This window comes from Sabethes cyaneus, chromosome 2 (assembly GCF_943734655.1).
Source record: "Sabethes cyaneus chromosome 2, idSabCyanKW18_F2, whole genome shotgun sequence".
NCBI classification, from domain to species: domain Eukaryota; kingdom Metazoa; phylum Arthropoda; class Insecta; order Diptera; family Culicidae; genus Sabethes; species Sabethes cyaneus.
The window spans coordinates 203941404-203957185 of record NC_071354.1 but is presented as its reverse complement, the minus strand read 5'-3'; the positions used below and the strand labels follow the sequence as shown (position 1 = coordinate 203957185).

Below are 15782 nucleotides of genomic sequence, written 5' to 3'. Positions count from 1 at the left end.
TAGTTGATAAGCCCCTAAGAATTTGAAGTATCCGCTCTGTTTGGGAATCAACTGTAGGTTTTATGGAGCTAGTTTACCAAAAACAAACCAAAGTATTTTATGATAATATAATACAAGTGAATGGTACCATTGGTAGCATGGTTAACCTAAAGCAAAAGCACGCATAGAATGGATGTTTTTGCTCTTCGCCCCGACGAAAAAGGGAGAGATGGCATATCATTATAATTTCATTATATTATCTTCATAAACAATGTATAGCGAACCATATGTAGGTATGACCAGTTGATTTTGCTAACGTTGCTGGCAGACAGTATGGCAGCGGTTGAAAGGTTGTGGACCCTACTGTAGCATGTAAGAAAGACACGAGAAAAAACATTGTTCGATTGTTGAGATTCGAAGCACGAAGAACCTAGTTTTGTGTCGTTTTATGATACATTATTTTCAGAGACATGATATATTGCTGATTCTAGTGAAAATATTGACTGTGGATATGAGTTATATAGATTATTTACTTATAACGACTTTGACTACATACCGAACACGTAATGACCCGTGAATGGTAATGATTGACTTTGACAGCACTCCGTATTAAACTGAATGAATTCGTCATTAATGTTAGAGTATTCTTGAAGAGATATTTTGCAAAGTTAACTTTGATGAAAAATTACTACGCTGGACAGTAACCAACTCAAACAATATAAAATCGAATACAATGCAACCCTCAACGTCCCATGCCGGAAAATTTCCACCCGCACTAAAATAAAACTTCGCCTTATCGTCCAAATGCAAAACACAACAAAAACAATGGCAAACCTTGTATATCACGGATACGACGACGACGGTACCAATACCTTCATCCGGTGGTGACAAGAAGACTTTCACTACGGCACGGCGAACGGAAGTACGCGCATGCGCCGCGGAAAATCCTTCCTTCGTATGATTCACACATACGCACCCACAATGGCGACGGGCCACCTCTCGAGCAGAGCAAGCAAAGGATACTAGCTAGCCATTTCCACACACCACAGAACAAACTCAGTCGTCGTCGGCAGTCGAAAATATCGAGTATTGTAAGTTTGCAGCCTTCAACAGGGCACAGGTTCCGTGTGTTCGCGGCTTTTTAGCAACCATTTGAAAATTATTATTTGGCTTCCCCCATTGTCTGGAGTTTTCACCTTTTGTTTTTATTATTTTTCGAATGCAAATTGAAAACCCTTCAACTAAATTGAATCTTGGGGACTGAAGTGAAGTGCACACCGAAAAGCCTCCGTTCCTCCGCCGTCAGAGTGTGTTCGAGAGTAGCGATAATTGAATCAGAGTGAAAAGTGGTGCAAGTAATTAAATTCCTCTTTGTGAATGGAGCAGCCATTCTCGAGCAAGACTGACTGATATCTATTCTGGAAGAATCGAAGAGAAAACTCATTAAACATAAAACTCGCATCGTTTAATGGCTGAAAAGTTACTGCACGGAGTGTGATAGTACTCTCGGTTCGAGGTTGAAAGGAAATTTACTGCACCGGAAGTGAACAACACTGAAGTTTGCCGTCATCACAATGCCGACTGGTGCTGCACAAATGAACGAACAATAATAGAGTGGAAGAAAGTTCCTCATTGTGACGGCGTTGTACTTTGATAGGTAAGGATTCGATGGGTATTCGTTCGTATGCAACAAATGGAATCAGTCATCGGTGGTTGGTTACTTTATCGTCCTTCACTATATTCAGCAACCAACGAATTTTTAATATCCTAAATTGGGAAAGTTGGTTTTTCGTTTCGGCAAGTCGTACGGTGTTTATGATGAGGACTTTACCGGGATATGAGCAATATTTTATTTAAACATACTCTTGATTTCAAATAATAACAATTAAACCACAATCTGCATAAACCTTCGTAACTCCATTGTCATTGTGCCATTGTTTGATCAAATCTGAATTGCGACAGCAAAAAAAAAGAGACAAGACATTCATTCTTTAGACATTCCTTTTGATTATTTTCCAAAATCATGGTTCCAAAGGTTACGAAGACAAGAAACTTTTTCGGGAGCTTCAGCCACTTTTGCATCTTGCAGTTTTCTGGGATACTCTACCGATCGAACAGTATAAAATTTTGGTCCAGGAATTTGATCAAAAATAGCCTGGTCTTGTATATTTTATCATCCATAACGACGCAATCGTCGTAGTTCATCAGAACATTCTCAGAGTGCTTCCTTGAGTGTTTTTTTTTGCCTCCAGATTTTGCTTCGTTTAACGGTCCGCTACAACATGTACCTTGAAAGTTTACAAAAGAGCCCTCTTCTTTACTGTCATGTGAAAATTTTGCCATTTTCGTTTTCGCCGCGTCGCTCGGTGACGAAGGTCAGCTGTTTTCCAAATCGTTTCAGGACATCACATACCGTGGATTTGGGCTAATTCAACAGTTTATTAGTGTGCGCCAATGAACGTGTCGCATAACAAAAATGGCTACATTTCTACATTCCAAACGTAGTTTGGTGAAATTTAAAAACAATTACTTATAAACAAAATATGGCAGCATTCTGCGTCTGTGCAGATTTATTCGTGGTCAACCTTTATTTCCAAATCTAGTAGTACTTTTGATCGAAAAATTATTTTACAGATTCAGATATTTCAGAATTTAGTTTCATACTTTTCCGCTTACTTAGTTATAAAAACATTATGCACGGAAAACGTTGGAATCCTTGAATCGGCTAATCCCAAAGCCCAGAAGATCCTTGACGGTCAGACTCGGTGTACTCCACACACTGTCACTCTCCATCACAAGAAAAAAAGGGCTGGAACAGGCACTGGGACTGAAATTGACAATGGAACTGGCACTGGGGCTGGGACTAGGGACTTCCACTGGGACTGACACTAGGACTGGAACTGGGAATGATATATTATTCTCCATCCAGCTCCACTACGGTAGTAACACCATTTGGATTGCCACGTTCCTTGCCAGTAACCATGTGCTCCTATTTGGAGGTGTTAACGGTAAGTCGTAATCTCGCTGTTTCCAATTTAAAAGCTTAAATGTCCTGCATTGCCCTACGGTGCATTCCGATGATATAGATCGTTCGTCATCCGAAAAACCATCAAGAAGCATATTAGATTTCCTGATGATAGCCTTGTTCTCTTCCACGTTTGCCCTTCGCATTGCACCTTCCAAAGCAAAGTTGAATAGCAGGTTCGAGACTGCATCCCCTTACTTCCACCCCTTACAGTCAAACCAACGTCACGAAAGCGGCTGAAGTCCCACCCGCTATTCTGACACATGGTTTTAACCCATCCGATGTCGTACGAATCAACTTAACTAGTTTCGTCGGAAAACTATGTTCTAGCATTATCTGCCACAGTCCATTTCATTTGACTGAATCGTACGCCGCCTTAAAGTCCACAAACAGATGATGTTTCTGCAGGTTGTACTTTGGGAACTGTTACTGTAACTGACGCAGGGCAAACTTTTGATCCATCGTGGAGCGATCCTCTAACGGTCTCACTCTACAAAACAGAATACGAGAGAACCCAACAAACATTTTTGTTGTATAACAGCTTATTAAGCGCCTATTACCCGGTAATTAGCTATACAATGGTTGAATAAGCTGCTATTCAACAAAAATGTTTGTTGGGAATACCTTATAGGCAGAATTGAGCAATGCTATGCCTCGATAGTTTTTACACACTCCAATCGATGTCCTTTTTAAAAATATGGCAAATGAGACCATTCAACCTCTCGTCCGACACTTGTTCATCCGCCTAGATGTTGACAATGATCCGGTGGATTGTTTCGTCTAATCACCCTTTCTCCGCTTACCGGCCTTTCCAACAGCCTTACCGTTTTTCTCTTGTTAGTAATTGCATTTTTAATTTCATCCTGTGTAGGTGAATCCACAGTTTTCCGATCTCTTATTTTCTGGTCCTGCTATTCTTCGTGTTTACCTCTGTATTCAATAGTGTCTGGAGGCGTGTTTACCTCCTGGCTGCTACCACCGTTTGTACTCGCATTTTTTAGGCGATGAGTTTTTTCCGCAATTCTAGTCCCTCTATACCTGACATATAGCCGCTATTAGCATGCAACTCCTGGCCTTGTTCTTCTCATCTGTCACTCTGGCATTCAACATCAAACCAACTGTTACGTCTTCCACGCTTCGGGCCTACTACCTCTCTCGCAGTTGTTTGAAAGACACCATGGATATTCCTCTACAACCTACTTATATCTTCTTACCTTTCTTCCTGCTCTTCTGCAATTCGGTGATCAAGCTTTCTTGTGTATTCCGCTTCCACGCCAGCGCAGCGAGCTTTCGCCTCGCTTCTGCAGGCATTCTTCTTTATATATTTGGTCGTTCATGGTGTCGATCGTTGTGTAAGGCTTACTGAATTTGCCGCACCCACAGATCGCCTGCCACACCACGTACTTCCCCAATAAACATTTTGGTCGTATAACAGCTTATCAGGCGTTAATTACCCGGTAATTAGCTATACAACGGTTGAATAACCTACTAATCAACAAACGTGTTTGTTGGGTCTTGACAAATTTGTCGAACTTTTTCTTTCGGAACTTCTCCGGAACATCCAGGTGGGACTAACTGACGAAAAACTCCAGACCGGAGATCTGCTTGGCGTTCGCTTCAATGTACGTTTCGTCGTCCATTACGATACATTTCGGTTGCACCCAAGGGTAAGTCGCTTAGAACATTGTTGCAGGCTCAATTTAAGGAACAGCTTACCTCATTGATTACAATTGCGGTACATTCATTTCACAGTTCATGGCACACTGTGACCCACCTTTTTGACATTTAAATTTTGAAATGTTAGAAATTGGCAGCCCTGCCAATGTTTGTTATTGTCAAAACGATCAAAACAGTCTGGCTGGGCGCAGGCGAGTTTGGCAGGTTTCACACGATCAGCACCTCAGCGGCACAGTAAGGCACAGACTGAACAAAATTTCTATGAATGAGGTGAATGGAATGTTCTCAGTGACGTACCCTTGGTTGCACCAATCACTCGCGGTACAACTTCCTGGCGCAGCCACCATATTCTGTTTACCGGTTCGATTAGACACCTTCCTTTCCATGAAGATATGAAGTTCGGCTCGCTTCATTGTCCACGATCCACACGGAAAAATAGACCTCATTGGCTACGTCCCGAATCGAATCGGTCGTCTGGATCTCCTTGAATGATTTTACCACATGGGACACGGTCGCATGGTCGATTTCCAACAGTTTCGCAATCCACCTCGACCACGCGCATAACTGTTTATCGAAGCACTCCTTGTTTGTAAGCCATCTCGATAACCACTTGACAGATTGTGAAAAAATTTTGCACATGTAAGCATTACACTCATAACTAGTTTTAGTCAAAATTTCATCAATTTTTTTATTTAAATTTTAATTTTTGTTCCGTTCCACTGTATAAATGAGCTCTATCAAAAAATTTTGAGAAAATTCCGTTCTTGAAAATAAAATATTGCTAGTTACAAGAAAAAATTTACATTCAAGAGTGTGCTTTCGTTCACACATTTCTATTTTAGATTGAATCGTGTCAGTGCCTTCGGCTTACTTGGAAAATGACGAAGTTCGTCGAAGATACCGAAGTGATTTAATTTAAAATAACACTTTTGTACCAGCGATAAATTTTTTCATGGAATCAGCAATGCTAGTGTCAAAAATAAGGTGGTCTGACCGTGTCAGTTATATTGTCTGGGTCTGGGACATTGAGAAATCATGGACAAAATAGCTTCAAAAAGATTGCAACTGAACTTTCAAAAGCAAGAGATCAATCAATTTACTCTTCGTCAAGCGCACGTTTGTCTGCAGCTACACTGGCAATGATCAAATTGATGTTTGTGCTAGTAATACACCTCGTTTTACCAGCAAATGTGCTGAAAATGACAAAAATAGGAAATTTTCAGTAGCACAATATAGTCTTCTTAAATGGAGTCAATGCGTAGAATAAGATTTCCTGATTGATTGATGCATAAATATTGAAAATCGTTCATGATTGTTGAGATAGAAGTGCTCAAAACCTAGCAACTTTCGTGAAGCTCACATTTCTAGATTTATTGGAATGACATTATACCTTCCCGTAAAACGTAGTCTACCGTCAAAATACATCATAGTAAACCACACTTTTTACTGCAGCGTTTAGGTCGTGTTTATGGTTTAAAGGTAAATTGCAGTAAAATTGCTTTTGAAGTGGCATAAAATAATCCCTAAATCTATAACAGTAGGTAATTACTTTTTTGCACTTCAATAATTATCTCTATGTATGTTTTCGATTTTTCAAGAATTGATAAAAGGGTCAGACGCAGAAAACTTAAAACTTTAACTTGTTGCTCCAGCTAAATAAATGATTGCTGAAAACTGCTTTCAAACTTCTCAAGTTTTGCATCTTCCCTGATACTCAATTCAATTCCGAATAAATATTCAGAAGCATTGCCCTGGCCATTGCATCTGTTCCTCGAAAGCATCATCGGTTGAGTGTTATATAACCAGTGCCATTCTATTGTCTGTCACACAAAACTAAAACCCCGACCGGCATTTCTCCGGCCAGCCGGTCGGGAAAACACTTCTTTTTCATCCCAGCATGGTCTTCAGGGCACACGGCAAGCAAGAAAGAAGCAACGCAAAGATAAGCGCTTGGGAATGTCATTTTTCGCTGTGCAATAAAGTGCACTTCACTGACTATATTGCATTTTCCCATGCAATCCCCCGGGCGCGCCCGGCAGAAAGTTGCACAAGAGCACATGCACAGCATCTGGTCTGGTTGTCTGCCGGTTCCTACCAGCGGGATTCAGGAAGTTTCAACTTTACCCGATACCAGCAAGCGCAAGCTTTGAATTCGCTAACGTTAATGTGTTTTTTTTCTTTCTCTTTTTTTTTCTCACCCGTCAGGTTTTGACGCCCCAAAGATGCGGAGACGTGTATCTGTATGATCTACTACCGACTCCGACACGTGGCGGCAGCCCCTACCAGCAGCATTCCGCATCAGCAGACGCTTTAGACACGTACGACATCCCAAAGCCAGCGGTTCCGGTAAACTACGACTCTCCACGAGCGTGGGCACGAACACCGCCACATTATAGCCATCATCCACATCAGCTTCATCATCTGCCACATTCCCCGCACACGCCAAACCTCCAAAACTATCCGGGGCATCTGCATTTCAGCTATAGAATGGAAGAATCCTACGACGTTCCAAGGCCGGTGAACAACCTGCTTTCCCAGCAGAATCTTACCCCCAGCAGTTCGAACTCTTCCTTGCTCACATCGGACAGCCTTAGCCTGTCCTCTTCAAACCGTTCCTCCCTTGCAATCATGCCCGATTATGATGTTCCCCGAAGAAATCCAGTATCTATCCGATCTACCCCTCCACCGCCGCAGCAGTCACAGCAGCAACCTCCTACGCCCCACTCACAAAGCAGTGGCATCTTCAGCAGCAGCCATTCGATGTCCATGACATCGTTCTCCTCCAGCACTAGTACTTACGACGTTCCTCAGACGCCAATTCACCAGCAACAGCAGCAGCAGCACCACCAACAGCATCCATTGCAGAACGTTCCAGTTATACTGCCATCCAAAGAGCTTCCATTGGAGCTTTCTTCCGCCCTGGAGACCCTTGCCAGGTTACAAAATGAAGCGACTTCCGCTGTTTCAAGGTAATTTCTTTATTACTTTACAAATTTTTATGAAAAAAAACTAATTTTGAAATTTACCGTTTAGAATTCTTGGCTTCGTTTCGCCCAACTGGAGGACCAAGGAAAAATTAGATCCGATTCTGATGGATCTCAAGTTAGCCGCTGTGCGGCTTCGAACTGCCCTGCACGACTTGGCCGAGTTTGGCGATGGTGCATTGGGCAACGCAACCAAAGCAGAAGATAAAGGTACAAAACCGAAGAAATGGTCTTATCCATTCAAATTATAAAATTACGTTTTTCCGTTTTCTTCCAGGTTTGGCTCAAAAGCTGAGGCCACTGGTGAAGGCACTTCGCGATGCCGACAAGCTGGTGCACGAAGCGTCCCAAAACCTGGACAACCAAGGCTGGACCCTGGTGACGCTGCAACGACCCGAAGCAACGCAGAAACTGCAACAGCAGCTACCTCCGGACAGTCTGGATCAGTTGATTGCTTGCGCCCAAACACTGACCGAGGACGTCCGACAGACGGCTTCCTTTATACAGGGTAACGGAACGTTACTTTTCAAGCGAACAAATGCCACGTCCACTGCCACCACACCTCAAACACCCACCGGACACAAAGCTCCGACCGCTAACAGCAATGGAGCTGAGTGGCCCGAAGATTACGACTACGTTAGTCTAGAGTCGAAGGAGGCTTCAGCTAAAACGAATGCCGAAATCCACGACGCGCTGCCGCAGGATTTGAAGAAAAATTTCGAAAACGTCGTACGCAATGCGGATGCCGCAGCAGCGGCTTGTGGTGAAAAAACCGAAGCACTCGATCCGAACGACAAATCCGTGTTGGTCTATTACGCATCCCAGACGGTAACGCACATGGGCTACCTCACGCAGGCGATCGACGCCTTCCTGCAAACGGTAGAACACAACCAACCACCTCGGTTTTTCCTAGCCTACGGCAAATTTGTGGTACTGAGCGCCCACAATCTGGTCAACATCGGTGACATAGTCCACCGGAACGTTTCACGGGAAAACGTAAAAACGCGCGTTCTTCAGTGCGCCGATGCTCTCTCGGAGGCCCTGAAGACATGTGTGGCCAAAACGAAGAAAGCCGCTCAACATTTCCCCAGCGTTACGGCCGTCCAGGAGATGGTCGACTCCGTGGTGGACATTTCCCATTTGGCTAGAGATCTCAAGATTGCCATGCTGGAAGCGGTGCAACAATAGAGTGATTACCACTCACCGCATGGGCACATTTAAATATCCTATGACAGTTCAAGAACGAAAAAGCAAACAACTAGTCACCGTCACCAGCCTGGCAGCAAAACCAACCAGTTGATGAACAATCAATGAAGAAGAAAAAATCATAATGCACAAAACCTGAAAGGGGAGTGGTCCAACAATTTCCATGCATGCCAAAAATTATAGGAAAAAAAGGAAGTGAATTTTGTTTCAGTTGGAAAACTGTCCACCACACATATGTACTGTCACTTAATCACCCGCAGTCAGCATATTAAGCACACGTGGCATACTTTTTGCGGTTTTTGTAACTTATTGAGTATTATCCACTTTATGAATGTCTATTTGAAGCAAGAAAAAGAAGAAGAAAAAGAATGCTACAAGTAATTTTTGACTGTCTTACTGTTAGTTTTATGTAACGTTTTTAAAACTACTTAACGAAAACTGGTGAAATCCAATCAATTTGCTGCTAACAAATAATCGATTAATGTTTTATTTTTTTGTACATAAATTCAGTTTTTTTTTCTTTTTATATTTTAAGGCGAATCCATACACTTAAAACGTAAGATACTTAGGAAACCCAAAAGCGCACACCAAATTGCAACCTACAACGTTTTTTATTTTTGTTCGGAAAAAACAAGCTTGTTCCGAAGTAAAAATTCATGCTTGCTAGTGCGGTAGCTAATAGCTACCGGCATGGCTCAGTCATTCACAAATGCAATAACGGGAATTCAGGAGGTGTGTTTACTATTCCTCCTCCGAAGAATATGTATAGTGCTAGGTTTAACATATTACTGCTACTGCAACCACAACTACAGGCGTAAGATGTTTTTTGCCCACATGGGATACTTACGAAGGCACCATCGCCGTAAGCATGTTGATTTGAAAGTAGCATTGATGATGGTACTACTACTGCTACTACTACTAGCGCTGTAAGTCGGTGTAGTCGTATGATTGTAGTTTATAATCTCTATGGGCTAAAGTAATTATACACGAAATGAGAATAAAAGGTTTACATTAAGAAAAAAAATTACAGCAAACAAGCATACTGTAGCCACAACCCCATCTGTAGAGTAATAATCTATTGATAATAAAGTAAATTATTCAAAATAACCAAACTGTTTTTCTTAGCTATTGCTTGTCACAATGTAGCTTCGATGACGGAAAAGTGGCGAGAAATAGAATTCGTAGAACAGTGGCTTTATGGGGGCCCGTGCCATTACGGATCAAATCTTCTAGAAATGTCAGGAGTACACAGTGCCCATTTTCGTGAATTTCAGAACAGTATACGATACAGTCGAGCGAAAACAGCTATGGCAGATAATACACGAGCACGGGTTTTCGGAACAACCGACGCTGCTGAAAGCTACCCTGAAGCAAGTGATGGGGTACGTGCGTATTTTAGGGGCACTCTCGAGCCCCTTCCAAATTGCGGCAAAGGACTGTACTGTATGTTATTCAACATCGCCATTGAAGGTGTGATCCGGCGAGTGGGCGATCTTCGGCACAAGTAGCCAACTTCTAGTCTTCGCGGACGACCTCGGCACCTAGGAGGCAATCTACGCCGGACCTTAAGCAGAGGCTGGGAAGAATGGGTTACAAATTAATGCGTTGAAAACCAAATATATGATAGAAAGAGACTCTAGAGGAAATAACGTTCGTCTCCCACGGACAGTGACTATTGACGGCGATAAACTGGAAGTGTGATGTGTCCACCGCCGACAACAATACGGGTAAGGAGATTCAACGACGGATTCGAGCTGGAAGTCGAGTCTACATTTTCCGGCGCAACTACTTCGATCCAGGAGCATACGCCGCCATACAAAGTTGGCAAAAAACAAAACGGTAATCAGACCGGTAGTTCGCTACGGACCTGAGACTGTAACTTCACTTACGGAAGACATACGTGCTCTTGCCGTATTTAAACGAAAGGTGTTACGGATACAACAGGAAAGCGGAGAGTGGCGGAGACGTAGAAATCGCAGACGAGCTGCAAACACTACTTGGAGAATAGAGAGGCCCAACGTGCTGCTTGATGGCTTGACCAGATTGAAGCCGACTTGCGTGTGTTGAGACGCTCAACGAATTGGAGACGAGACCCAGGACCGAGTACAGCGAAGAGGAGTTCTTGATACGGCAACAGCCAACCCGGCTCTATGATGCTATTAAACTTTAATAAATCTCCAGCTCGGCCTATCGTTGGCTGCTATCCTAAATGCTCTGGTTCATGCCCACTCAATGCTCGCCTTCACCTTTCACCGCTCATCGATGATCCTCCAGGTTTCATCTAAGTATCTGCCGGTGAATGCAGCAAAACTCCAAATTTGCACTAATTTGCCAAGGTGTGACATCTGCACTGTTTCCGTTAAAAAACTGTTGAATTCAATGTTTAACGCAAAGAATGACAGAGAATCAATTTGTCCGTCATTGTCCGCTCAGTGACGTATTGATTGCTTTCGTTTTCTTCTTCCCCAGTCTATTCTTCATCGTCCTCTGAACCTGACTGCGTAAGCGTGTCTGGTCCCGTTTAGCAGTGCCGTTTGAGCATCATCCAGCGATGGTATCTTGGATCTGATAGTTCTATAAAAACACAACTCCGTTGGTATTTTGCCCGTCGAGAAATGTGGCTTTGTATAATACATACCAAGATAAACTTGCAAATGCTGTTTCCAATCGCGATTTGGTGCGTGATTTATTTGTAGGCATTTTAATAAAGATCGGTTTTGCCGTTCAACCAAACCTTTCTTATGCGGCCAATAAGGTGTTAAATGATTCAATGTTATCCCGTGTGTGTTGCAATTGTGGTAGCACACGCGTCTAACTAAGAGAATGGCGACGTATATTTGTTCGCTATTGAACCGACCCGACAGAGATGATATATTACTAACACATGGCATATGAAAAGGACCCATAAAATCTATGGCCACATCGATCCACGGCCTTGTTGGCATCATTCTACGCGACATTAGTAATCGACTAGAAGACATCCTTCGCAATTCTTGAATGCCGTGACATCTGCATCCATCCGCGGCCACCATATTCTATCAGGCAATCTACATTTCATTAGAGCAAGGTGAGTTAAAATAGGTGATCTAGTTTTCACAGTTTGTAGAACAGAAGTGCGCGGAACAATTGGTTAGCAACCATCGACGTTGTTTATACATTCAACAGTTTCCGCTTTGAAAATTTCGGTGATCGTCAAGGGTAACCCAGCGGGGGTGAAAAACAAATTTGAACATCAGAAAACCTCTCTTGACTAACCTTGCATTAGAGATTCGCCGGAATAACCTTCATGTGAACCTTCATATACTACAAAAGTTCAATTCAATGGACAAAGTAGTCTAAGTCCCCCCTAACAAAAAAAAACCTTCATGTGACAGACCAAGCATCCTCTTCCCCAATTACCATTGGAACAATCAACTTACTTCCACGCACTAACAGATCTTCAAAAAGTCCAAGTTCGTTCCGGAATGGTTTAAATGCCTTAACTTTCTGCCGAGTCCACGATCCCAAGCGCATGGCTTCAACTACCAACTGTAACTGTTTGCCATCATTTGCCACCCCATTTTCTATTTCTTCAACATCAACTACTGCTGATTCCGAGACTGCCAGGATGAGAAATTTCTTATCCTTTTCGAAGTCTACTGCTAGCCGAGAAAGTGAATCTGCAATATTGCTTGACCGTTTCCTGTATGTACCTTCGAAAGTGAGACAGTACAGGTAGTTCGAATACAACTTTTCATCGTTGTGTAAGTGCGCATTTGTTTACACCATCATGGCAAAGGACCTGAGATGCAAGTCGTGAAGCAAGGTTCACGGGGTAACGGAGGCTACAACGAAGAAGAGGCTGGACAGAGCAAGAGCAAAACTGATACTTTCGCGGCACGCTGGTCAGGAGTTCGTGTTTTCTGATGAGAATCTCTTCATCTTGCAACAGCCGCACAATGTCCAAAATGATCGGCTATGGGCGCCGACGTTGGCCAGCATCCCCCCGTCCCACATAAGCATCCCGCGGTTCCAGAGCGCCGCGTCGGTGATGGTTCGGGGGCCGTATTTAAGCGTGGGAAGCTTCCACTGGTGTTTATCGAGAAAAACGTGAAAATCAACACCGTGTAATATAAGACCGAGGTTCTGGAGAAAGTTGTGGCCCCGGCACTTCGTGACCTCTACGGGAAAGATCAGTACGTCTACGTTAACAGGACGGCGCACCGGCCCACATGGTGAATATCATCCAAGCCAGGTGTCGGGAGAATTTGACTGATTTTCTCGAAGACTTTGTGGCCTCCCAGCACGCAGGATCTTAATCCCCTGGACTTTTATGTATGGCCGTACATGCTGGCCAAGCAGAGCGCACATAAAGTAAGCACTGTGGACCAATTTAAGAAGCTCATTTCCAAGATCTGGGACGAGATGCCCATGGACCAGGTGCGTGCCGCGTGTGATTCTTTTGAGAAACGTCTCAAGCTCGTCATAAAGCACAAAGGGGAGGGGGGGGGGGTGCTTCCACCAAACATGTCGTAAAGGTTCTCAATAAACACTGCTTCAATAAAAATTGACTCAGAAAAGAATATCTTGTATATTCAGTTTTTAAACACATTTTTAATGTGTATTCGAACTTATTGAACACCCTGTAGACGGTTTTCAACTCGATTTTTCGACCAATGAGGTAAGCTGAGGTACTGGGTACCGGAACAAGCCGACCAATAAATGACTGGTTTGATGACGAGTACCAAAGAGCGACAGATGAGAAGAATGTGGCTAGGAGTCGCATGCTCACTGCGGTTACACGTCAAAACAGGGAACGATATAAAGAGCTTCGAGCAGCAGAGAAAAAAACCTCGACGTCGTAAGCGTGAGTACCAGCAGCAGGTGCTCAGTGAGGCAGAAGGTTGTTTAGCAAGAAACGACGAGACGAGTTCCTTAACAAATTTCGGGAATACAACTTGCGGACTCACCATCTGTTTGTGGATTTTAAGGTAGCATACGATTCTGTGAAAAGAAATGAATTATTGCCGATAATGCTCGAACACCGCTTTCCGATCAAGCTAATAAAACTGTGTCGTACAACGTTAGACAAATCAAAATCAAACGTCAGAATAGCTGGTGAAATATCAGATGCATTCATGGCGTTAGACGGATTAAAACAAGGCGATGCTCTAGCCTACTGTTTAATATATCACTTGAAGGGGCGATACGAAGAGCAGGCGTGCAAAGGAATGGTTACATGCGACAATGATATCACTCGAAATGTGAAGAGACATATTGGCCTTGCCAGCGTTGCAGATATTGTTCAGTGACATTGTGAAACTGATCAGGCGCCGGCGGCTACAATGGGCTGGTCCTGAAAACCAGAAGAAAGGCCAGTGAAAATAGTGTTCAGCAGAGAACCTGGGAGAGGTCGTCGACTTCGAGGTAAACCTCGCACTCGTTGGGTGTGAGGGATTAAGGAAGATGCACACGCAGCAGGAGTGTAGGGTGACTGGACACTGGCAGCCCAAACCGAGAATCCTGGAAATCACTAATAGGTTCGGCTAGGATCCGCTAATATGGATTTCGGGTCATTAAAGTAAAGTAAGTATAGGTAAACAGACAAATGCTCCACGACTCAGATAATTGCTAGCGCTTCGCGTTCTGTCTGACGGCTTCGTGTCTCCGTTCGAGTGAGACTCTTACTGGCGTAGCAGATAATGCGAGAATTATTCTCATCTGTACTTTTAAATTGGATTAATACCCGCCTAGTGCTACCGGAGATGCTCGTCCGCATAGAATTATCGAAAAAATGTAGTATTTCGATATTGCAAATCATTCCCTTCCCTTTCAAACGATTTTTGATTATCTTTCTGGCAAACAAAATGTTTGCCTGATTGTGTCAACTCACGTAACGGAGCAGTGACTGTGACTATGTTTGGTAAAAACGTCTAATGTAAGCTTATTTGGCCAGCGTCATACCTCGAAGCCAACCGGGAAGCTGTATAATACGCTGTATAATAATTTGCCGCTCATCTCGAACGCTGTTATTAGGTATCGATCTGAACTTAAATTGCGGTAAGTCCCATTCATCCATGACTGTGACTTGAAACACTGAAATTCAAATAAATAAACGCATACATAGATAAACTCTTTCTTTTACTTTTTCGAAGCTCGTTTATCCCATCGTTTTTTGTCGAAACATCAGCTTGTTGCCTTATTTCGGTCTTACTTGACCTGACGGATCCCTGCCAAAGACGGTCTTGGCTGACTAACAATATGCTGTCTGTGACGGTCTTCTCTGACCTGACGACTTTCTGCCTGTTACGGTCTTTTCTTACCTGGCCTGTTACGGTCATCTCTGACCTGAAGGCTTTCTGCCTGTTACGGTCTTAATCTGACCTATGTTGTACGAACACCAACCAGTATCACTGCGAATATTCTTATTAGAATTCACTTTTCATACCATCTCCATTTTGTAAATTAGACGATACTCCACAGAGCATTCTTCTCATCCATATACACATGCCTAAATTACACTTTTACTATGAGTATCCTTTTAAATCTCACCTGTAGGACAATAAACTGTTTTATCCGACGTCGCGAGATGTGGTATTCAGATGAGATAATGATTGGCCTACGCAATTGTACTTTATTGAACGAGACCTTATTAAACAACCTGTGCTATCCATCAGGATGTTCAACCCTCTTACCCCGTCGTGAATCACAGCAGGGTTAAGCTCGGAAGAGTTGTTGTATCACGGTGGGTGTATTTATGACGGTCTACTACATTTATTGGCCAATTTTGTCAGCTTTAGCATCGAGAATCGCCTACAAATTCTTAATGGGCTTGAGGTCCGGGTTTTGTGGAAGTCATTTCCGTGGTTTGATCCAACAAAACCGGGAGAAAGACTTGGTCTTGGCAGTATGTTTCGGGTTGTTGTCCTACT

The 15782-nt window shown here is 43.2% G+C and overlaps 1 protein-coding gene across 1 annotated transcript in view; it reads left to right on the top strand.

Annotated features, from left to right (window-relative positions):
• The window catches only part of LOC128738982 (breast cancer anti-estrogen resistance protein 1), a 121035-nt gene extending 111102 nt beyond the window's left edge, over positions 1-9933 (top strand). The window contains exons 4-6 of the mRNA XM_053834507.1: positions 6887-7650; positions 7715-7875; positions 7943-9933. Of these exons, the coding sequence (XP_053690482.1) occupies positions 6887-7650; positions 7715-7875; positions 7943-8853 (1836 nt within the window). The 3' untranslated portion in view covers positions 8854-9933. The remainder of the gene's footprint in view (positions 1-6886; positions 7651-7714; positions 7876-7942) is intronic.
• Positions 9934-15782: the final 5849 nt, after the last annotated feature.